Source organism: Helobdella robusta (assembly GCF_000326865.2).
Source record: "Helobdella robusta unplaced genomic scaffold HELROscaffold_34, whole genome shotgun sequence".
In the NCBI taxonomy this organism is placed as follows: Eukaryota; Metazoa; Annelida; class Clitellata; order Rhynchobdellida; family Glossiphoniidae; genus Helobdella; species Helobdella robusta.
The window spans coordinates 621876-646702 of NW_008704659.1; the positions used below are offsets into that span (position 1 = coordinate 621876).

The window sequence follows — 24827 nt, forward strand, 5'->3', positions numbered from 1 at the left end:
AGTAGTAGTAGTAATAGTAGAAGTAGTAGTGGTAGTAGTACTTGTAGTAGTATTACTAGTAGTAGTAGTAGCAGTAGTCGTAGTAGTAGTAGCAGTAGTAGCAGTAGTTGTAGTAGTAGTAGTAGTAGTAGTAGCAGCAGCAGTAGTAGTAGTAGTAGTAGCAGCAGCAGTAGTAGTAGTAGTAGTAGTAGTAGCAGTAGTAACACTTTCCACCTAGCATCACTCCATTAATATCTTAAAAAACTTAAATTGTTAATTTAACGCTGGAAGGCGTTTGAATGATTCGTAAAAAAAAGGCGCTATATCAATTTGACAATTATCATCATTATCATCATCACTATCATCATCACTATCATCATCGTCACGACAATCAACGTATTAATCATCATCATCATCATCATCATTGTCGTCGTCATCATCATCACGACAGTAGCATCATCATCAACACCATCGTAACTAACTTCCGGTCATCTATATTAAATCAGCTCTCTGGCTATCTATATGGAACATACGTCATACCCACCACGCGCTAATATAACTACAATAATAACAACAACAACAATAATAACAATAACAACAACAATAATAACAAAAATAATAATAATAATGATAATAATAACAGTAACAATAATAATTATTATTATTATTATTATCATCATCATCAACATTATCTTATTGAACGAAACATAAACAAAGTCATCAGCATCATCATCATCGTCGTCGTCGTCATCATCTTTATTATCGTCATCGTCGGCCTTTTAAAAACACGGACGATCACGTCATCAATAACAATCTGCATATTTAATTACTACACCAAAAACATCATCATCATCATCAACAACAACAAAAAAACCATCATCATCAACAACAAAACCATCGTCATCATCATCATTGTCGTCGTCATCATCATCGTTGTTGTGACTGGAGTCGTCATCATCACAAGAGCCTACGTTATTGTCATCATCATTATCATCATCATCCGAAAGATCACCATCATCATCGTCACCACCATCATCATCATCACTAACATTAATACTCTGTAACCACATGCTAAAAAATTATTTGTACATACTTATGCCTTGCTTTCAAAGAAAAAACTTACAGTACACACAAACACACACACACACACACATACACACACACACATACACATACATACATACGTACACACCTGTATAGATAATCACCACCATCATCATCATCTTATTCATCATCATGATGTTGTAAGCAGCCACATTAACAATTAACCATACAAATATTTACACAGTTGAGTTGATCCTTTTTTTCTTTCATTCTTTTATTATTTTCTTATTTTTTATCTTTTTTTTATTTTTATTTTTTTTTTTTTTGATGAGGCCAGTCTCGTTCTCGATTCATCAAAGAGGAAGTAGAATGGAGATGAGAAAAATAATTATTTGTTTACAATTTTCGAGAGAGAGAGAGAGAGAGAGAGAGAGAGAGAAAGAGAGAGTGAAAAATAAAATGGAAGGTTAACTACAAAAGAGGGAAAATATTAATTGAGAAAGCTAGAGAAAGCCAGAGAGAGAGAAAGAGAAAGAGAGAAAAATGGGAAGAAGAGAGAAAAAAAAGTGTGATAGTGAGAAAAAATGAGAGTATGACAAATCGAAATTGTAATTCCCGACACGAGCAAGCCCTCCTACCCCAATGGGGACTTAATTGAGTGACGTCACGAACAAAGCTGACATGAGAATCAGCCCGGAGCTGCTGGCTAGCATTACAAATCACTTTCCTGTAATGTCTTGTATGGTACGTCCGGTTTTTAATATTTGTGTGTGTGCGCGCGTTTAGATTTGTATGTCCCTGATTGTATGTGTGTATGCGTGTGTCCATTATATATTTTGGATGTTTTGCACTTGTATGAATTAAAGAGAGAGATAGGAAAATAGAGAAAAAGAGAGAGAAAAAGAGAGAGTGAAAACGAGTGAGAATTTACGTGAATATATTTGTGCCCTTTTAGTACCTAAATATATACATACATCCCACCTAAAAAATGTTTTCACCGCACTACCGCTGCTAGATGTCACCATTTGATTTGATCAGCGACGAACGTGTGCTAGGGTGATGGTGTTAATGGCAGGGAATGGATTATTTGATACATTTAATGCGTCCAGTGCATTGGTATTTGTAACTGTGTTTTTTTGTGTGCGTGCGTGAGCTTGTTCGTGTGTATCGGTATGTGTGGCTACAGCAGAAAATTACTTGCAGATAATTTTTCAAGTCCGGAAAAATAAGAGATTGAGACGTGTTTTGTTTCTTGTTAACTCAAATATGACCAAGCAAGACTTATATACTTTTCATCATGTTTTGTGTGTTTTTATTTGTTTTTATGAGTGTATGAATGTAGTTATGAGTGTGTGTTGCTGTCCGTGTACAAACGAGAACATGAAGCAAGTTATAAACCAACCACTAACACTTTATTTCATCAAAATAGTAAATTAATTCTTTTTGAAATAAGTTAAAATAAAAAATTTCAAATATTAACAGAATAGACAAAACTTTAATCAATATTTGCAACGTTTGATCAAATCATTCCTCATCATCCTGTTCATCATCAATCATCTTCATCATCATCATCATCGTCCTCATCATCTTCATCATCATCTTTTTCGAGCCATTCGATGAATTTACAGAGTTTATCATTCAACTCGTCACTCTTGTTTTCATTTCCATACCACCACTTTAAAATTCCTTCTTCCGTCAGAATATCCTCGTCAAAGAAGAATAATACGACTTTAGGCAGTGCGGTCATGATCAGAGGCACGGACTCGGCCATCTCTTGCATGCCAATCAGCATGTCGCCTTGTGACGACTCGGTTTTAACGTAATTTTTTAATATCGGTAAAAAGGTAGTCATGTGCGTTTTGAAGAGCGCGTAAAAGGATGGGAAATTATTTGGCGGTGGTTCGGATCTTAGGGACATATCTAGAAAGGCTTTGGTTAGGAGGATTGTAAGTTCTCTGATCTGAATGCCGTATGCGTGCTTCACTGAGTTTATTTCTAGAATGACGTTTTTGGAGGAGATATTTTCACTCAAAGTTCGTTCCAAGTTGCTGATAACCTCATCGTAGAAGATTTTCGACTCGTTGAATTCGATCGGGACATCATTCACGTCGTCGTCGTCGTCATCATCGGAGTTGTAGTCATCCTCTAGATTCTTCTCCTCATCATTTTTGGACAAGCTGCCATCAAGTAGGTCCAAACTTTCAGAGACGGTTCTCAGAGGGAGTATGAAACATTTTTTGTTTCCGGGCGAAACGTGCTGGAAGTTGTTTGTATTGTCTGACACTAACTTATAATCTTCTAGTAAATTGTCATTTTCGTAAACAGTAACGCCTCTACCTAGGATACAATTTTTAGGAATCTGGCAGTTTTTATGAATGATGCAGGTTTGATCGATGACAGACCCAGTGACAGTGCAGTTATCTTCAATGACGACATTATCAAAAATTATGGAGTCCTCAATTTTTACATTTCTGCCAATTATACAGTTCCTTCCGAGAACGCTGTTACTAATCGTCGAGCCATCTCCGACTTGGACCCCCCTACCTAACACGACATCGTGCATGCCCGTCAAATCATCCAGATCAAAATTAGTGCATTGGACGTGGCTATAAACATTTCGATCATTACAGCGATATTTATTGAATTTTCTCCCTGTGAAATTATTATCTATAACCAGAGGATATGAAAATCTCTTGACGACCTGGTTACTAACTTTCTTATAAGAACTCAAACAATCGACATGGACAGCATACTCAGTCCTAAGAAGCTCGTGGAAATGAATTGAAAATCCATAAATGTCCTCATTGGATAGCAGTCCACAAACCAGGGCATCTACTGTTTGAAAGTCAAAGTTATCAGTCATCTGAGTCAGTACGACAGGGGAACAGATGTTGATTTGACATGGAAGCAGATCAAATTGGATGTTGTTGATAGGTTTTTCCAGAACCTCTATGGGAAGGGAGAATTTCTTTGATTTTCCAGTTTTTTGGTAATTCAAAATTCTATTGTTGCATTTGTCGACAGTCAAGCAGACATCATTATCTGGATTTCTCAAAGGGTCATCTAGTGAGGGATAAATATTTTATATTACCATAGATTATATTATACGTAGAAAAATATCAAATAAATTTGCTTTAATGCTGTTTAAATTAAATAATATAATTAAAATTAATATTTACGATAATTATTCTTTAAGAAGTAAACAACCAACCAGGCGAATGATGCATCATCAACATCGTCATGATCGCCATTCGATCCTTAATTTCAATTTTCCTTCTCTTGTGCTCATTAATGGCTGCCTGCAGATTAACATTAGATACTACACTTCCTTGTATCAAGACAAAATCATCCCTAATTAGCGCTTTCTTGTCAATCTCTCTCAAAGCTTCCCCCAACGAATAGCAGTTATCCGAAACGACCACGCCTACTTTCATCCGGCAGCATTCGTTACCCCATTTTGAATTTTTCACATGCTCCTTGACGAGATTTACATGGTTGGAAGTGAAAATAAATGTTTCGTGGACCCCAGACGAATGCAAAGTCTCGAGTACGTAATCTAGGAAAGGTACGTTGGCAAGCGGCAGCAGACAATTTGGCCTTTTCATAGTCAGAGGGTTAAATTTGGAATCGAAGGAATCTGCAATTACGATCGCCTGGATCTTGTCTTCCTCTTTGAAATCCGATTTATTCAGCATTGTTAGATCCGGTTTCTATCTACTTTTTATATGGATTTTTTTCCACTTTATTTATTTTCCAAGAGATGATGAAATTGAGCGAAAATACGTGCAAAACGGAGTAAGGAATTTAGTACAAACATGTGTTTACTTTTGAAATTAGATCAATGTTGTTTCTATGCTGAAGGTAAATTAATTAAATGCATTTGTATATAGATTAATACTATTGAATCATATATATATATATATATATATATATATATATATATATATATATAATCAGTTTAATCAATTTAATCAGTTTGTTTAAAACCTATAAATACATCATAAATACAATTCAAGTTAAATTTTTTTCAATTATTTGTTAGCTAATTTCGTCACAAATAGGTCTTTCTTTAAAAAATACCTGTGAGAAAAAATTTGGTTTTCATTCTACAGTGTAATCACCTTACATTTACAAAGGTAGTTCGCTATAAAAGTTGCTAATGCTTCACAAGCCATCATCGTCACACATGGTCAATCAAACACAACCAACCAACCATGCATTCTGAATGAATGCATAAATGCATGAATGAATAGATGGTTGAATGAACGAAGGAACGAGATTGATTGAATGACCGGTGAGTATATTAATGAAAGAATGAACAACTGGATGAAGGATCGATGTAAGAACGAATGAATTAAATCAACCAATCGGTCAATTTATTTCAATCAACGATACGCATGGGACTCAATTTTTTATTAGTTTCAAAGTTTTTTAGTAATAAAAACCATTATCTCCAAGCTATTGCAACTGAGAAAAAGTAGTCATTTCACACACACACACACAAACACCCACACAGAGGACAATATATACAAAACATTGTTGACATGGTGTTTTCTTGGTGTAATGTCAATCGAAAACAGAAGAAAAAATTAAATAAGAATTATACGTTCACCAAATTCATTTATTATTGTCATCACATTAAAAACAAAAAATTACAGTTTTACAGAAGTGAATAAGAATGGTGACGAAAGTTAAAAATAAATTAAAAAGCAATCAGACGAACAAATGACTTGAGGTTTTTTTTTCTTTCTTTAAATAACAAAGTGTATTTCAATCGAAAAACAATGAAAAGATCTATATAGTATCATCCTACAATCAATCACCCAATCAATCACCCAATCGATCGATCAATCAGCAACCAACCAATGTACATGCATATATACATTCATATATTTGAATAAAAATCAATCTGTCAACCAACAAAACAATCAATCACACAGTTTTATCAAACAACCATATATAAATCAGTCATCCAACAATCAACCAGCCAATCAACCAGCCAATCAACCAGCCAATCAACCAGCCAATCAACCAGCCAATCAACCAGCCAATCAACCAGCCAATCAATCAATCAATCAATCAATCAATCAATCAATCATTCAATCAATCATTCAATCAATAAATCACAGCTCGAAAATCATCTTCAATGGCTTCCTCTTGTGCATGTGGCAGAGGCAGTAGATGATCTTATCGATCTCGAATGAAAAATCTGTGTTACTCCTGTCCAAATCACCATTGCTGTGAGTGGCATCTCGTGGGAAACTCATTGTCACCGCCTGTTTGTAATCAAGTTGGCAATGTTAGTTAAGTTAGGAAGTAATGCAGTATGAATTAAAGCTAGTTAAAAATGATATATAGAAAAACAACTCTTACCTCTAACTCAGGAATAACGAAGAAATAGACAAGAGACTCCATAATGTCCTTTCTTAGGCAGCTGTTTTGAGCCACATTAATGTAGTGCAGACTGGAACACAGAAGACATTTTTCGAAACATTGCAACAGCATTGAAGAACTGAATTGAACATCTTCAAGCTCTAATATGGTCAGAGAAGAAGACAATTTTGTCAGCAGTTTGAAGAAACTGTCGGTACACTGAAACAAGCTGTTTTTGCTTAATTCTAATTCATTTATAGAGTTCGTGAGTTGGTTTGTAGCTAAGAATTCTATATCCTCGTTATGAAGATGGCAGTCGTTCAATCTTAACATCTCGATGGGGCGAGTCAGTTTTGAGAGGATGGTGCCCAAAAAACCATTGACCCTCATTCGACCAAGATTTAACCTTTTCAAGTGTTTGAAGTTAGCCATGATGTCTGCAACGACGCCGGCATCCTCACTATCCAACAGTCGAATGTAGTTGTTGGAAATGTCCAGTGAGACGAGGTTGGTGAATTTGATTAGCGGCTGGGTCAGCAGTTCCAAACTCTGATTCGATATGCCATTGTACTGCAGGTTGGCTCCTCTGAAGTGCTGCAGTTGGGATTCGTGAATATTCATTATTATTCATTAACTTACAACAATTTTAACCTAATTTATTCATTAAATTTTCAAGTTATCTTGTTTTTTAACTTAAGCTTTCAAATAGAGCATGCACTAGAGCAGTATTTCAAATGTTTCCACTATAATACACACAGGACATCAGACATCAACACAGGAAACTTACCGCAGGGTTGATGAGTTCCAGTAGGACAACAACAGAAGGCACACCGAGGGCCTGAATGTCCAACTGAGAAACTGCCAACTTGAGGACTGCTTTTGGTTTGGATGTAATGTTGAGGGCTCTGCAGAGTTCCATGTGTGCCTCCTTCGATTCTATCGACACGTCCAAGCATATTGTACCTGTGGATATTAGGCAGAAAAAATATTTTTATTTCTTAGTTGTACATTAAAGACCTTAGGACCCTTCACTGTTGTTGTACTATTGTTATGAAAGACTTTTAAAATCTAGTGTTATAACCCTCGGCCCTTTTAACTATTTTAAAAACTACTTTTAGGCCAGGCATAATAATCTAAGGACCTTGGAAGGGGGGGGGTCCCAATTTTTGTGATTTAAAAGTGAACTTCATTCTTTGTTAGGGGATGATGCCCTCAGTTGAAAATGGTTCCCTCGGGTCCTCGGCCAGATGTTCAGCATCCTGATTGTAGAAGGATATTTCCTCTTTCTGGTTTCTTTCATTGTAGACCAGTAACACATGGGCTACTATGTAGTTTACTATTACCTCAACTGAAATTTAGAAAAATATTTATAGAAAATTAGTGGAAAATTCATTTTAAATTATACTTCATACATTCTTGTAATGGAGAAAATTAATTTTAAAAAATAATATAAATATTTTAGGGCAAACCTGATGGGAAGCCAGAGAGATCCAACCAACGTAACTTCATCAACTTCTGCTTCTTCAAATTCTCCATGTAAGTGTGAACCAATGAGGTAGTGTACTTGACACCCCTCCTAACATTTTCCATGAGATCTAACTTACTGAAGAGCGGTTTGAACGAAGGAAATACGGACGGTACGATATCATAGAGTACCAGTTTTTCCCAGGGCCACGACGAAATTATTTCTTCAGAACTTTTGTCCTGATTTGACTTCAGAGAGGCTTTTAATAGCGGGTCGAACAAATTTTTGGGGACCACCTCAATGGTAGTCTTCATTAATAAACGGTCTTTCACGATAAATTCGCTGCAAATGTCAACTAGGCTGAACGATTGTGTCGTCTGCGATGACGATTGGTGATGATTTTGACGGTGATGATTTTCACCATCGTCAGCAGCTGACGATGAAGAAGATGCAGACGGAAAACTGTACAAAGTAAAATTAGATGGCAGTGGCAAAGACGACATTTTTATGAAAAATCAAATCAGTTTTCAGAAATTAAGCGAAAAACAATTCAAAAATTAAACGACGTTTTTTAATGAAATAATTCCTAAATCCTAAAATGATCGTCTGGTAACTCAAATGTTATTTATTTACTCTGGTTTAGTGTTGGTTTAAAGTTGAATCTAGTTTATATAGAAAGTGAACAAAGACGGAATGTTAGAAAATTTGTTGTTTCAAATGCGTTTTGAGTTTTACAAGTTTTCAAAAGTTAAAAATTATATTAATTTACTTAAAAAGTTTATTAAATACTCAATAAAAAATTAAACAAAATATTTTTATGAGTTTATTAATCATTTTACAATTTACAAGTTTGTAATAAACTTGCTTTATTTTAAGTATTCAGTAAAAACAATTAAACAAGTTTTTTTATTTGTTAAAAAATCAGTATCACTTAATAAAACTTTTTATCACCTATTGATTTTTCTTCTGATCATAAAAACCAAATTAAAAAATTAATACTAAAAAACAAGTTAAAAAATTTAAGTTCTATGTTTTTTGTACTTTCCAGTTTCCCAAATCTTCTGGATTTATTTTCGAATTGATTATCATTGTAGAATAATTTATAAACTAATTTAATAAATAAAAATAATCATAATGCTTTTTATATTTATTATTTTATTATTGATCATTTTTTTCTTTTTTTACTGGATTGGATATTTTCATGTTATTTTTTCAAAAAAAGTTAGTACAGACAGACTACACTATTCCATATATATGAAGTACAAGACAAGCACCACCAATTACGACTTTTTATTTATTTATTAATTTAAAAAAGCCAGAAGTTAGTAAGTACATAAAAATGATATAAATATATATACACACACAAAATGTACATAAATATATAATATATTTACCTCTTTAGTCCTTTTAGGATGCTTACATACTCTACACTACATCTACACTACTACATAGTACATACATATGATCATGGAAAATAAATAGCATATTACAGATAGTTTAAGTTAGTCATAGAGTTTATATACTATGAACACTAAAAATAATTTTATATACATTCAAAAAATTTTATAATATTTGCCTTATTTTTTTATGATACTTTTTTACTTTTAGATTGACAGGAATTCTGACAGACATGCTGGTGAAATAGTTGCAAACGTTTTAAAAGTTAATTTATGAATTTTAGTTGTCATAAAAAAAAATCATTAATGATTAAAACTTTTAAATTTAATACATCTTTTAAAATTGATTAAACATCTTTTTAATCTTTACATAATGATATTTACATAAAAAGGTACAAAACTTAAAAAACTGGTTATATTTGAAGTGAAAAAGTGAATTTCAAATAACAAAATTCTTTTAATTTTTTATTAAGGCTCATGGTGTAAAATTTCTATTCACTCTAACTGGAGGTCACATTTCTCCGATTTTGGTCGCCTCCGAGAGAAAGGGCATTCGAGTAGTCGATGTTAGGCATGAGGTTATTATTTTTATTGTCATTATTATTATTCTTAGTAGTAGTAGTATAGTAGTAGTAGTAGTAGTAGTGGTGTTATTGTTATTATTAATGTTATTATTGTTAATTCTATTATTTGTATTATTATTATTATTATTTTCATAAGAATTTAATATTTGTAGGCCACGGCTGTTTTTGCAGCCGATGCAGTTGGTAGGCTGTCTGGGGGCATTGGTGTTGCAGCTGTCACTGCTGGGCCAGGTTGATGATGATGTTGGTGCTAATGATGATAGTGGTGATGATGAGGACGGTGATGATGACGGTGATGATGAGAATGATGATGCTGGTGGTGATGATGATGGTGTTGAGGATGATGCTGGTTTTGATGATGATGACTTTAATGATGATGGTATTGGTGATTGTGATGATGGTAATGATGAATATGTTGTTCGTGAGGATGATGATGACGATGATGATGACGGTTGAAAAAATATTTTTTATTTTGTTCTCGCAGGAGTTACGAACACAATCACAGCCCTCAAAAATGCCCAAATGGCCGAATCACCCGTCCTTCTGATTGGCGGAGCTGCTGCAACATTTTTAAAAGTGAATTTTCATTTCCATTCATTAAAATTTTATTCATTTCATCTTTATTGTATCTTTTATTTGGTCAATTTTGTTGTTTGTCTTTTGTTTGTTACAGTTGGTATCCAACTTTTTAATTAAATTTAATCACACAATTAATTTAATTTTATTAATTTCAATTCTTAATTCTAATTAAAATTTAATTTGACCGTTTTACAGGGTCGCGGGGCCCTGCAGGATATCGACCAAATGGCCCTACTGAGGCCCATTTGTAAGTTTACCGCCACCGCAAGAAGGATCCAGAACATCAGACCACTACTCTATAAAGCAATCCAGGTAGCCCAATCTGATACACCTGGTTAGTTTGTTGCTTGGTCGGTTAGTTGATTGATTGATTGGTTAGTTGATTGATTGGTCAGTTGATTGATTGGTTAGTCGATTGGTCAGGTTAATTAGTGTGAATTTTTTTCATTTAAGGACCCGTTTTTGTGGAATTCCCGATCGACCTACTCTACCCCTACAGAAACGTTGCCCAAGAGATTGGATTGTCGTCGGGCGCTGGTGCTGGCGGCATCATGAAGAAGTTGATTAATTTCTACCTGCAAACGCGTCTGGACTGCCTGTTTGCCAATGGTTTCGACGATTTGGGCACCCAACTACCTTTACCCTGGCCCGTATCTTTCCCCCTGGCCTCTAGCAAACAAAGTAGCAGCTCTTCATTCATTGGCTGATTTTTGTTATGACGTTTTCAAGTAGTTTTCCTTCTCTGTAATGCAGCTCTAAAATCCAGCGCAACACACGACGCACGTACACATGCACGCCACACGACGCATATAACATGTTTGTATCTTATCTTACGTTTGCATCATTGTTATTGAACTGCCTGTTGGACCGACAGTGCAGCGGTGCATGAAGCTGATTAGCAGGTGCAAGAAGCCAGTCCTCCTGCTTGGAAGTCAGTCGGTTACGATCCCGACAGCGGTCGACGATTTAAGAAGAGCCGTTGAGGTGATTATGGTGATGATGCTGATGACGTCATGATGTCGTTGGTGATGATGTAATTGGTTGAAACTTAGGCACAAGAAACCGATACAACAAAATGTTCGTGAAATTAATATTTCGCAATTAAGACTTTTGGAGTTCCGACGTTTTTGGGCGGCATGTCCAGGGGTTTGCTGGGTAGCAAAAGTTCGATACAGTTCAGGCACTGCAGGAAGGATGCTCTCAAAGAAGCTGACTGTATTATATTGGCCGGTTGGTTGGCTGGCTGGTTAAGTGACTGGATGGTTGGTTTGTGGGTTGGATGGTTGGTTGGATGTTTGGTTGGTGGGTTAGATGGTTGGTGGGTTGGATGGTTGTTTGGTGGGTTGGATGGTTGGTTGGATGTTTGGTTGGTGGGTTGGATGGTTGTTTGGTGGGTTGGATGGTTGGTTGGATGTTTGGTTGGTTGATTGATTTGTTGATGACCTATTCATTTTAGGAACCGTCTGTGACTTCAGGTTAAGTTATGGCAGGTCGTTCAATAAGAAAGCGAAAATCATCTCAATAAACCGAGATGCTAGTCAGCTTAAGAAGGTCCATTCTTTTCAGTTATTGTTATTATTATTATTGTTGTTGTTATTATTGCTGCCTATAAAATGTAGAATAATTTTTAAAACTGCACATTTATGTATAAGTCTCAATCTAAATTATTTCCTAAGTACTTATCAGATATATTAATTGAACCTAAACGTTTACGATCATCTTCTTGTTCTCGCTTTTTCTTAACTCGTGTTAAACACTCTTTGGCTAAATCTGCATTTGCTTTTTCTGGCTCCTTTCTCTGGAACTCTCTACCTCCTTCTCTGACTACTTCTCCATCACTTACAAAGTTCAGAGCGGATCTCAAGACCCATCTGTTGGCAAAATTCATTGAGGAGCGATGTTGAACATCGCGGAAATAGCGCTTTATAAACTATTTGATTGATTGATTGATTGATTGATTGACTGGTTGATTGATTGATTGATTGACTGGTTGATTGATTGATTGACTGGTTGATTGAATGAATGATTGAATGAATGATTGACTGATTGAACATTTTATAACTTTCAGAATTCCGATTTGTTCTGGAGTGCAGCCATCACAGTGCAGGCAGACGTGGCATCGTCCATCGTGCGTATCGTAGAAGGATTGCCGGGCTACAAATGCGAGCACGGATGGATTGAAAGTCTCAGACAAAAGGATATCTTCAAAGAAAATGAGATTCGGTTAATTCTGATCAATCCATCAACCAACCAATCAGCCAACGGGCACATTGGTTGACTTTTCAACACAATCAATCAATCAATTAATCCATCAATGGATCAATCCATCACCCCTCTTTTATATAACATATTTAGTCAATCAATTAATTAGCTATTCCGCAAATCGTTAAATATAGCGATCAAATGACACAATCTATCAATCAATAAGTCAACCAACCAACCAATCATCATCATATTAATCAACAAATCAACCAGCTAACCGATTAAATCAATTAATTAACCATCAGCTCTCAACAACCTACCAATCAATCAATCAAATAATCAATCAATTAATCAACCAATTAATCAATCAATCAACCAGTCAATCTATCTATTAATCAACTACTCAGTCAATCAACCAACCAACCAATCAATCAAGAAATCAATCAACCAACCAACCAATCAATCAATCAGCGAACGTGGAAGACAAGCAACTGAACAGCACTTAAACCCAATAAAGATCTTAATGGAGTTGGAAGACTTTTTGCCCGAAAAATCAATCCTAGTGGCTGACGGGGGAGACTTTGTGGGCACGGCTGCATACATATTGAGGTTATAAATAATAATTATAACAATTATAATTATCTTATATTATTATTATTATTATTGTTATTATTATAATTAATTATAAAATAATAATAATTAAATTACATTCAGTGATTTCACTGAATCGAGTTTATCTTAAAAAATCGGTTGAGCTTTTTTCATGATAATAATAATTGCATTATTATTAAACATTAATAATAATATTTATAACCATAATTACAATCATAATTTCAACCTCAGTATAATTTTAATTCTACGTGAAGACCTAGAGCCCCCCTGACGTGGTTAGACCCTGGTGCCTTCGGCACCCTTGGTGTCGGCGGGGGGTTTGCGTTGGGGGCCAAACTTTGCCGGCCCGATCACGACGTCTGGATCATATATGGCGATGGCTCGTTGGGGTTTAGTGTCGCCGAGTTTGATACTTTCACCAGGCATAAGGTTGGGTTAATTTGTTTGGTTTTTCATTTTTACGATTTATTTGTTATATAGTTTCTTTATTGATTTATCTTATTTTCTATTCGTCTATATTATTTTATATTCAATTCCACTTTTTCTACTTTAATTGTTGTTAATTTAGTTTTTCTTAATTTTTGCCAGACACCCGTTATAGCCCTGGTAGGCAACGACGCATGTTGGAGTCAAATCGCCAGAGATCAGCAGAGAATACTGCAAGCTCCTACAGCCTGCAATCTTGCTGTTTGTACACTTGTTTTCCTCTGTTATGTGTATGTTTTTTGTATTTGTATGCGTGTATTTATTTCATCTTTTTGCGTATGTTTGTGTGTTTGTTTTTTTGTTATGTGATTTGTATTTGTGTATTTGTTTCATCTTTTTGCGTATGTTTGTGTGTTTGTTTCTTCGTTATGTGCTTTGTATGTGCGTATTTGTTTTATCTTTTTTCGTATGTTTGTGTGTTTGTTTCTTTGTTATGTGCTTTGCCTATATATTCTTTCAAACGCACGAACACTGAGTATTTTGTAATTTTGAATCAATTTTTTTTTAAATATTTGCCCACCCATGTTGGGATTTGGTTGCTCCTTTTTTTTACGTACGTACGTGTTAACGCTATACAAATGCAAATAGTATTATTGTTATTGTTACTGTTACTGTTTACCTCAAGACTATTTACAATATTCGGTTCGTATGCATGCGTGTATGTTCTTCGCACATCTGCCCAGCCCACATATACACTTACATTTTCTCAACCTGTGCACAGTTCTGCAAGTACGAACTCGTCTGCAACGGTTTCGGTGGGAAGGGATTTCAAATAAACAGAGATAGTCAGAATATTTCGATCATTTTCGACGAGGCGATCAGGAACTCGAGGCGAGGAACGAGCGTCTTACTCAACTGCTTCATCGGAAAGACGGACTTCAGAGACGGAAGTATCAGCGTCTAGTGGGGCTTTCTGATGTTTGACCTCAGTCACCGAGCCAAATGAGAGAAATGCCTCCACGAGAAACTTTATTTGGTCCAGAGTTGTCTGAGCGTTAGAATGCGTAATTTGGCTTAATTTTATTACAGTTTTCTTAATTGATTAATCATTTAATTAATCTATTAATCAAATAATTAATCAATTATTTTAATTATTTGATTAAATGCAATTTATGCTTTAATTATTTATTACTTTTATTTTATTATCTACTAATGATAATTATTAAAATAGGATATGTAATGAAATGGTTTGTGTGGGTGTATATATGTGTGTGTGTGAGATTTAAAATTTTAAGTGCGTGAAGTTAGGAAGATGATAACAACCATTGATGATGATATCAGCAGATAACATTACGTTCTAATGCCTAAGTTCCCAGTTTATTTAATCATTAAGGAGGAATTTTTCTAGTATTATTATTACTAATTATTATTACTAATTATTATTATTTATCGTTGTTATTGTGTGAGCATAGTATAAATAATTATTATATGGCTTGTATATAAATTGAATGAAACACGAAATATTATATGAATTCTCTCTTTTAAATGGTTTAGTTTTTTGTTCTTGTTGATAATGTTTATAAGTTTAACGTTTAGACTGTTTATGAAGCTATCTTAAAGTAAATTGTTACATCTGTTTAATCATTTTGTTAATGTTAAACAATTTTTTTTCGTTTTAAAAATTTTTCCTCCTACATTAAAGAATGTAATAAAAGTTTCTATCTCAAAGCAATTTTACAATCTTAAAGCAAATTGTCGAATCTTAAAATCACTAATTTGGTATGCTTGAGTTTGTGTGTGTTTGTTTGCGTGTGTGTGTCTATCTGTGTGTGTGTATGTGTGTGTGTATGAGATGGATGGTAGTATTAGTAAAAGTAATAGTAGTAGAAAAAGCTGTTACAATGGTAAGTAGTAGTATAGTAATTATTTATTACAACCTGAAACAACTGGCCATTTATACAAGGTCCAAAAAACGAATGGTATACGAAATAAAATAATACCTCGACGATACCTTTTGTATGTATATACACCTTGGTAAACTTCAACTTTATTGTATTTTGATACAATAAAATTACGAAATTTATACAATTTTATACAGATATGCACACATTCGACCATAAATACATACGTACGTACATACACATACGTAGCTACATACATAGATATACATACACACACTTATACATACATACACTCATACATACATACACTCATACATACATACACTCATACATACATACACTCATACATACATACACTCATACATACATACACTCATACATACATGCGTACATACATGCATACATAAGTTCAACAGGTTTTTGTTCTACTGCGAATAAACGAAGCTTTGCTTATTAACGATAAATAACTGTAAATAATTTTTATCGATTTTATTGAAAGAGATATTTTTAAAAATAAAATACTTTTAAAGATTTTAAATTTGAATTCTGGGCTGAAATATGGCTACCAAGTGCGTTTTTGCCGTTACTTTTGTGGCTGTTGTTGTTTGCAGTTGTCTTTTATATAATTTTTGTTGCAATATGCTATAATTTTGATGAAATCTACTCATTTGTTGATGTAATTGTGGTTATTGCTGTCTTGGGTGTTGTTGCGCTGTGCTGGTTGTCACATTTTGCATGGAATTGGTAACCGTTTTGAAGTGTTTCTTACTTACCTGCTTTGCGCCTAGCGTCGAATGAATTAACAGTTTTTAAAATGTTATTTCGCAGCTAACGGTCGTTAAAATCAAAACTGTTGATGTCAGTTTAAATATATCATTAATTCCACAAATACATATAAAATGTAGATTGAATAAAATTAATGATATTCAAATAACTAAAGTGGCCGAGTAAACCGCTGCTGTGGCTGTCCTGGGTTTTTTAAGCGTCACCTACCAGACAGCCACAATGAAATACATTCGGCAGCTCTTGTCAAAGGAACTATCGCTGAATTTCTCGGTACATTAATCTTGGTCACAATTGGCTGTGGGACGTGCCTGGCAAAGGACTGGGAGAAGGACACACCGACCACAGTCCAGATTAGTTTGGCGTTTGGTCTGGCGGTAGCTGCGGTGGGTTGGTGTTTCGGACATGTTGACGCGGGGCACGCCAATCCAGCTGTCACCACGGCGTTGTTTGTCTCTAGGAAGGTTTCATTTTCATTAGCAATTTGTTTCTTAGTTAAAAGGTGTTAATGATTTTATTAGTTTTGTTCGTTGCACAGCGAGATTAATTGCAGATTGTTTTATACTTTCAATTTCGTCATATAAGAATTCATTTTTGCTGTTTTCACGAAACATAGTAAGTAACAAAATAAAGATAATTAAATCACACAAGAACTCTCATTTATGTCCTCTCGACAACTCCTACCTTCGGACAGATCAGTTTGGTGCGATGGATCTTCTACGTGTTCATGCAGTGTGCTGGAGCAATTTTGGGTGCAGATATCCTGTTGAAATTGACGCCGTCATCTGTGAACGGCACCGAACTGGGCAGTCCATCCATCAATGTCGCCAACACAGCCTTTCAAGGTTTTGTGGTCGAGGCCTTCATCACATTCGTCCTAGTGCTGACGATTTTTACATGCTGCGACAAGAATAGAAAGGAACTTCACTGCATTCGGCCGATCGCAATTGGACTTTGTGTCACTATGTGCCACCTCTTCGCGGTCAGGGTTCCACGTTATCTTTTAACAATTTTTTACTTCTTGAGTGTTAAATTTTCATTTGTTTTCTCTGTCCTGCTCTCGACTGAGTTTCATTGTGATTGTTTTCTCAGTAGTGCAACATAATAAGACTGATAACCACCTCGTTTTTTATACTAATTTAGTTTCAACAACGGTCACGAATTGTTATAAAACAAGTAATAAAATGTTCAGTTTCAACTGAAATGAACGCTAAATCAATAAATTAATTGACTTTTTAATTAAATAATAATAATTTTATAAAATACACTTCTCAACCAGTTGAAATACACCGGATCAAGCATGAACCCCGCTAGAGCCCTGGGGCCCCACGTGGTGGCGAGAGAGTTTGACCCCAACCACTGGGTCTACTGGGTGGGACCGATGGTCGGTGGCGTCCTGGCTGGTTGCATCCACGAGTTGATACTTGCAGAGGATACCTCGCCTCAAAAATGTCGTCAGTTGTTAGGCATCAATTTGATAGCTGGCTGTTTTTCGAAGAGAGACTCGTATGAGCCTCCACAGCGCGAGGAGGAGGAGCTAAGAGTCCTGCCAGGCAATGTGGGGGAGGAGTTAAGGCAGCCAGGAAGCGGTTCAAGGGATAGGTAATTTATTTGTTTGAAGTTGGAGCAATTTGCGCTTTTGAAAAAGCTAACTAACATCAAATTTTCAGATTTTTAAATAGATACATTAGCAGTTATACTTAACAATTGTTCTAATTATTTTCAAGTTCTTCTTGTGCCAATTTTTGAACAAAACAGTGGTTTTAAATGTTTCGAACGTCGATTTTAAACGATTTCCGTTCGACAGTTCAAACGTTTTTTTACACCTGGTTTCCTTAGTTATTAGTATCTATGTAAAAAAAAGTCTTCATCAACTAAACGTGTCTGCATTTGTGGTTGATGAAAACTCCGTTTAAAACGCAATCCACGATTTACGAACTAAATTGGAAGTAAACAACCTCAAGCGAAGAATGAAACTGGATTATAAGAAAAAACCAACGCAGACTTCTCAAAAAGGTTTCAGATATTGTGACGTCACCTGTTTACATCTGCTTCGATAATGACGTCACATATTTAGGCCTCCCATTTTAAAAGTAGTGTACGAAAGTTTAATAGAATGCCTATACTCAATACGTATATTTAAAATATTCAAGGCGTAGTTCGATTTCTGCAACCGACCAACAACCATCGATGAATGAATTTATTCGTCTTTATTTGTTTCACAAATTTTATAACATATTTGAAATGAATCGTAACAGAATCCAAAATTTTAAAAATTTAGATACATCCACATAAATATACGTATGTTTGTGTATGTATGTGTATGCGTGTCTACATGTATGTATGTGTAAGTGTATATATATGTGTGTGTGAATTTGACAGGTTAAAAATCCAGGAAGAAATAAAATGAATGGCATGTAAATCTTAAAAGAATAAACCGACAATGAGCTTACGATAATGAATCGTCATAACAATTAATAACAAGATGATTGAATCCTTTAAACGTTTAAAAATTAGGCAATCAAATCACAAAACCAATCACTTGCCAACCGATCAATCACATCAGCCATAGACGTAACTATCAATCCAATAATCAAACCATGAACACCTAAACTATAAAGAGAACATTCAACCAATCAATAAACCAACTCAACCAATCAACCAACCATCCACCCAATCAATCAACCAGCCAACCAATCACTCAACTAATAATCCCTGCCTCGAGGTCTGGGTTCAGTAGCGGTAGGTGGGGGTGAGGGCCCTCTATTGGCGATTTCCTCAATGTAACTCGTCAGGATCTCTATCCGTTCCTCTGGCATCGTGTCCAACACTAAATATCTCTTGTCTTTCTGCATTGTCATCATAAATTATAATTATAATAATTATAATTATTCAGCATAATTATGGTTATAATTATCGTTAAATTATCATCGTTATTATGATGAATGTATGAATGAGCCAACAAGGCAATGAATTACTGGATGGATGAATGCAAGGTCGAATTCATTAATGAAAGAAAGTAATACAAAAAAAGAAAGAACGAAGTAAAGAAAGAAAGAAAGAAAGAAAGAAGGAGAGAGAGAAAAAGAGGAAAAATAAATGCCTGGATGAATGAACGGACAAACGATCAGATAACAAGTTGAAGAAAGAATTTTTTTTTAACAAAGAAATAATAAACACTTGTAATATTGCAATGATGTCTTTCAGGTGCTGGGTGGAGTCCGTGGCAAGTTGGGCCGACCTGCAGTTGAGGGGGGGGGGAAGAAAAAATTACGAAATGAGAACATCTCACGAAAGGTCACTCGAGAAAACAAACAAAATAACAACAACAATAATAACAATAACAACCACAAGAACAATAGCAATAAGTCACCTATGATTAATAATCCTAGTTTCCTTCAAAAGTTCCCTGAACTCCTGTTTCGCTTTTGCCCTTCTCTGCACTAAATATTCATCAAATTCTTTCTCTCGCCTCTGATTGGTTGAAAAAAAATGATGTAATGCTTCACCGGTCAAAAATAAAGAAAGCATTGGTTGGTTGAAAATATATTGAGGGAGATTTTGATTGGCTAAGAAACACGATGAACAAAAATACAACGAATAATGATGATTGACTGAAAACAAATCAATCAATCTACTAACCAACCAACCAACCAACCAACCAACCAACCAACCAACCAACCAACCAATCAACCAACTGATCAACCAACTGATCAACCAACCTTTTCATGTGATGAGAATTTAGTGCACCTCGGATCGTCCTTAATCATTCGTCTGACGTTCTTCCAATTCTCCGTCAACTGGCTGCCGAGAGTTTCATCCAAAAGTTTATGGAACGCCATTTTCGTCTTTTTAGCGATGGCCGATATGTGCTCCTCAAAAATTTTTTCTTTTTCCGACTTGTCGATGTGTTTGGCGAGTGCCCACCTGTTGTCCTTGCGAAGGTTGTGGCGAGTTTCGCGCCATGACGCGTCCGAACTTCTGACCTGTTCGATGATTGGTTCTCATTGGCTACAAACAGGCCAATCACAACTGGCTACAAACTGACCAATCACAAATTAACTACTAAACCGCAACGAACCATGTCAGTGAGGAGAGCTCTGAAGTGCTGCACTGACTCCTCCCTCAGGTGAACCTTCCTCTCCTTGTCCCTCTCCTGCAGGGACTCCATCAGGGATTCCTGCACCACCTTTGAAAAAAAAATTTTGAAATTTATAAAATCGATCAATCAATCAATCAATCAATCAATCAATCAATCAATCAATCAATCAATCAATCAATCAATCAATCAATCAATCAATCAATCAATCAATCAATCAATCAATCAATCAATCAATCAATCAATCAATCAATCAATCAATCAATCAATCAATCAATCAGTCAATCAATCAGTCAATCAATCAATCAATCAACCAAAAAAACTAGTTAATCAATCAATCAAATCATATCCCAATCAATCCCTCAATTTCAAACACTCTTGGATGAACGAACGAACAAATGAATGAATGAATATATAAACGATGAAGGCAAAAGATGAATTAATGAAAAACGAATAAACAAACAAATTAATTAATTAATTACATGAACGAACTAACAAATGAACGAATGAACAAACAAACGAATGAATGAATGGATGGATGAATGTATGAATGAATGATGAATGAAAGAATGAATGAATAATGAATGAATTAATTAATTAATTAATGAACGAACGAACGAACGAACGAACGAACGAATGAATAAATGAATGAATGAATGAATGAATGAATGAATGAATGAATGAATGAATGAATGAATGAATGAATGAATGAATGAATGAATGACCTTCTCTCTCTGTCTCATACTCGCTTCTACTCTCTCCCTTCTCTCTCTTTCCCTCTTCGTATCTTCATCCAGTTCTTCCTGGGATCAAAAATAGAAACAATAAAAATAATAATAACAATAATAACAAAAATAATCATAAAAACAAAAAACAATAACCTCTTTATATTCGCCGTCGTCATAATCATCAACACCTACACTATTATTATTATTATTGTTGTTGTGGCTATTTTTAGATTTCAACGCTATGACGTCACAGTATTCTTTGAACCATGTCTCACAGAGGGGTGAGTGTTCCACCACAACCCTGTACCTGATTGGTTGGTTGATTGAATGGTCGATTGGTTGACTGATTGATTGACTGATTGATTGACTGATTGAAAAGTTGATTGATTGATTAACTGATTGGTTAATTGGTTGACTGATTGAATGAGTGATTGATTGATTGAATGGTTAATTGGTTGACTGATTGAATGGTTGATTGACTGGTTGAAGAGTTGATTGATTGACAGATAATTCGTGTGATTGATTGAATGAATGAAAAGTTAAGTGATTTGATTGACTGATGAATAACTGAAGAGTTATCCGATTGAGTAATTGAATAACTGATTGATAAATTGATTAAGAAGCTGATGGTTTGATTGAAGAAGCAACGAGCTGATGAATGATTTGGTTAAAAAAAATGTTAACCAATGAATTATTTTACTTGAACAACTTGATGATTGATTAGTGGAATGATCATTAGATCGAGAAACGAACGAATGAATGAAAAAATGAACAAATGAACAAACGAACGAATGAATGGATGAATGGTTTAATAAATGAATGAATGAATGGATGAACGAACAAATGAATGAATGACGACCGTTCTTGTATTCGAACAGACAAACCTTGGATCATATTGCGTGTAAGACTTGACAAGTGACCATGAGATGCCAGTACTCAGCATCAAGGAGGGCACCGTATCTTTTAACATCTGGTTGAAATCTTGTTTTGCCTGTGTGTGTGTGTTTGTTTGTATGTGTGTGTGTGTCTGTTTGTGTGTGTTTGTGTTTATGCATAAGTTGTGGCAATCAACTTATGTATGAATGCATAAGTTGTGGCAATCAATAAATAGATTGATTGATCAGCCAGTCAAACAAAGTCAGTCAGATAGTCAATCAAATAGATAGCACAATCAATCAATCAATCAATCAACCAACCAATCAACCAACCAATCAATCAACCAATCAATCAATCAATCAACCAATCAATCAATCAATCAATCAACCAACCAACCAACCAACCAACCAACCAATTAACCAACCAACCAACCAATTAACCAACCAACCAATTAACCAACCAACCAATTAACCAACCAACCAACCAACCAACCAATCAATCAATCAATCAATCAATCAATCAATCAATCAATCAATCAATCAATCAATCAATCAATCAATCAATCAATCAACCAATCAATCAATCAACCAACCAACCAGCCGATTAACCAATCAATCAACCAATCAACCAATCAATCAACCAACCAACCAGCCAATTAACCAATCAATCAACCAATCAATCAACCAGCCAACCAGCCGATTAACCAGCCAACCAGCCGATTAACCAGCCAACCGACCGACCTTATCAAGGGTAAACTTTCCATCCATCCTCTCTCTCCTCCTGATCTCCAGCATGTACTCATTGAATAGGCCCTCTCTTTCTTTCATCTTCTCCACACTCTTGAACCTCTCATCTCTAGAGTGCTTCATGCAGAACTCCGAGAATGTTGTTCTGTGCGTGTTTGTGTGTGCGTTAGCGCGCGCGTGTGTGTGTGTGCGTATGTGTGCGCGTGTGTGTTGAGAAATTTGAGATATCTGGTAGTCAGTCAATCAACCAATCAACCAACCTTACTTACTAAACAATCAAAATCAGATAATATCCCAGCCAACAAACTAACCAGGCAATCTACCAATCAATCAATCAATCAATTAACCATCCAATCAATCAACCAACCATCTAATCAATCAACCAACCAACCAGCCAGTCAATCAATCAATCAATCAACCAACCAACCAGATAGTCAATCAATCAACTAACCAGCCAACCGGCCAACCAACCTGCCACTCAAATTAGCATCCACGAGCAGACTCTTGAATACCTCCTTCTTCATCTTCATCTTCGTCATCTTCTCCTTCCTCTCCTCTTCGCATCTGACCTTCAAGTATTGATCGAATGCCAATTTGCGATCTTTGGTCGGCAGGAGTAGGTAACGATCGTCGAACACTATTTTAGGAAGCTCTTTCTCCCACGTTGAAAAAGCTGACACCTATCGCCATAAATATAATAATAATAATTATTATTATTAATTATTATAATAATAATTATTATTATAATTATGAAAATAGTGGAAATATTCCGTCGTCGGTAAAAAAAAACTTCACCATTGAGTCTTTATAGGCAATTAAAACTAGCACTCCTATAATGGTCACCAGTCAGTAATGATTGTGGATCATTACCGTCGTTCATCATAAGTACCGCCACCATAAAAATAATAATAATAATAACCATCATCATCATCATTATCAGCATCATCATCATCCCCATCATCAGGATCATCATCATCACCATCATCAGCATCATCATCCCCATCATCAGCATCATCATCAGCATCATCATCACCATCATCATCACCAGCATCATCATCCTCATCATTATCATTATCATCCCCATCGTCATCATCATCACAACCTGCTTCTCAGCTAAGAGTTCCATGAACTTATGAACTTTCTCTTCCAGTGTCAGCTGTTGAGCATCAGAGCTGCTACCACCAGCCACTGAAGAGTTCGATGTCGTATCCGAAGTACCGGCACTTGAATTACTGTTAGCCATACTACTAGTAACATAATTAGTGTCGTTACTACTGCTAGTGGCTGTGGCAGCTGTAGTGGTAGCTGCCAGTTTATTCAATTTAGAATAATTGGCTGGTGTGATGAGTGGTAGAGGAGTCGTAGTCGTGGCGGGGTTGTAAGTTATGAGGGGTTTGTGTTGCGATGGTATGAGGTAGGGGGGTCTGTAGGGTCCCTGGGCCACGGGTTCCTCCTCGTAAAATGGTTCGTACCTGGGTGGGTGGTGGTTGGATGATGTCGACGAAGAAGATGATGATGAGCTGGCGATGGAATCAATCCACTGTGATGACCGTGTTCTTGAGAGTTCATTCACCCATCCATTCTCTCATTCAACTATCAAATTATACATTCATTCTATCTATCTACTCATTCAATCAATCATTCAATCAATCAATCATTCATTTATTCGTTCATTCGTTTATCTATCTACTCGTTGATCCATTCATCCAAACCTAATCCTCTTTTCAATCGGTTCATCGTCCTCTTCCTTTTTCTCTCCTCCCTGTTCGATGATGATCAGCGGTTGCTTCCTGCCTCTCGCTGCAATTGAAGAGGCTGCTGTCGCCGTTGTAGTTGCTGCTGCTGCAGCCGCTGATGTTTCAGCTTTTGATTTTTCTAAGTAAAAGAATGAATGAATGGATGGATGAATGATTGAATGAACGAATAAATGAACGAACAAACGAATGAATGAATGAATGAATGCATGAATGAATGAATGAATGGAGCAACTGAAAATGATTGATCAAATAAATTAACGAATTAATAAGTTATTT

At 35.6% G+C, this 24827-nt stretch overlaps 5 protein-coding genes across 5 annotated transcripts; 2 read left to right on the forward strand and 3 right to left on the reverse strand.

Annotated features, from left to right (window-relative positions):
• Positions 1-2416: 2416 nt before the first annotated feature.
• HELRODRAFT_113133 (hypothetical protein) lies at positions 2417-4718 on the reverse strand (the record flags this gene model as incomplete). Its single annotated transcript, XM_009022980.1, has 2 exons — positions 2417-4086; positions 4235-4718. 2 exons carry the CDS (start codon positions 4716-4718, stop codon positions 2573-2575), a joined length of 1998 nt encoding a protein of 665 aa, XP_009021228.1. The 3' UTR covers positions 2417-2572.
• Positions 4719-7592: 2874 nt separating this feature from the next.
• On the reverse strand, positions 7593-8364 carry HELRODRAFT_175561 (hypothetical protein; the record flags this gene model as incomplete). Its single annotated transcript, XM_009022981.1, has 2 exons — positions 7593-7744; positions 7866-8364. 2 exons carry the CDS (start codon positions 8362-8364, stop codon positions 7593-7595), a joined length of 651 nt encoding a protein of 216 aa, XP_009021229.1.
• Positions 8365-8915: 551 nt separating this feature from the next.
• Positions 8916-15393, forward strand: HELRODRAFT_185752 (hypothetical protein). The gene is given in 16 exon segments (XM_009022982.1): positions 8916-9082; positions 9470-9523; positions 9732-9836; positions 9995-10073; positions 10327-10418; positions 10617-10755; positions 10875-11102; positions 11296-11405; positions 11528-11651; positions 11878-11972; positions 12490-12644; positions 13095-13232; positions 13490-13664; positions 13824-13922; positions 14443-14926; positions 14928-15393. 15 exon segments carry the CDS (start codon positions 8996-8998, stop codon positions 14623-14625), a joined length of 1863 nt encoding a protein of 620 aa, XP_009021230.1. The 5' UTR covers positions 8916-8995; the 3' UTR covers positions 14626-14926; positions 14928-15393.
• Positions 15394-15996: 603 nt separating this feature from the next.
• On the forward strand, positions 15997-17775 carry HELRODRAFT_154942 (hypothetical protein; the record flags this gene model as incomplete). Its single annotated transcript, XM_009022983.1, has 4 exons — positions 15997-16131; positions 16503-16809; positions 17040-17327; positions 17625-17775. Coding segments are annotated over exons 1-4 (748 nt in total), but the record flags the coding sequence as incomplete, so codon positions are not given.
• Positions 17776-19050: 1275 nt separating this feature from the next.
• On the reverse strand, positions 19051-23474 carry HELRODRAFT_82938 (hypothetical protein; the record flags this gene model as incomplete). The annotated part of the gene is made up of 10 exons (XM_009022984.1): positions 19051-19194; positions 19526-19586; positions 19719-19819; positions 20068-20331; positions 20427-20534; positions 21170-21247; positions 21419-21479; positions 22057-22163; positions 22789-22939; positions 23266-23474. Coding segments are annotated over 10 exons (1284 nt in total), but the record flags the coding sequence as incomplete, so codon positions are not given.
• Between the last annotated feature and the right edge of the window lie 1353 nt (positions 23475-24827).

What these genes read in the sequence shown, in the direction of transcription:
- HELRODRAFT_185752 (XM_009022982.1), top strand. Translation starts at nt 8,996, where the DNA reads ATGCTTTTTATATTTATTATTTTATTATTGATCATTTTTTTCTTTTTT. An exon ending in ATGTTATTTTTTCAAAAAAA is followed by an intron (nt 9,083 to 9,469) that starts GTTAGTACAGAC and finishes TTTTACTTTTAG; the next exon opens with ATTGACAGGAATTCTGACAG. An exon ending in TGACTGTATTATATTGGCCG is followed by an intron (nt 11,652 to 11,877) that starts GTTGGTTGGCTG and finishes TATTCATTTTAG; the next exon opens with GAACCGTCTGTGACTTCAGG.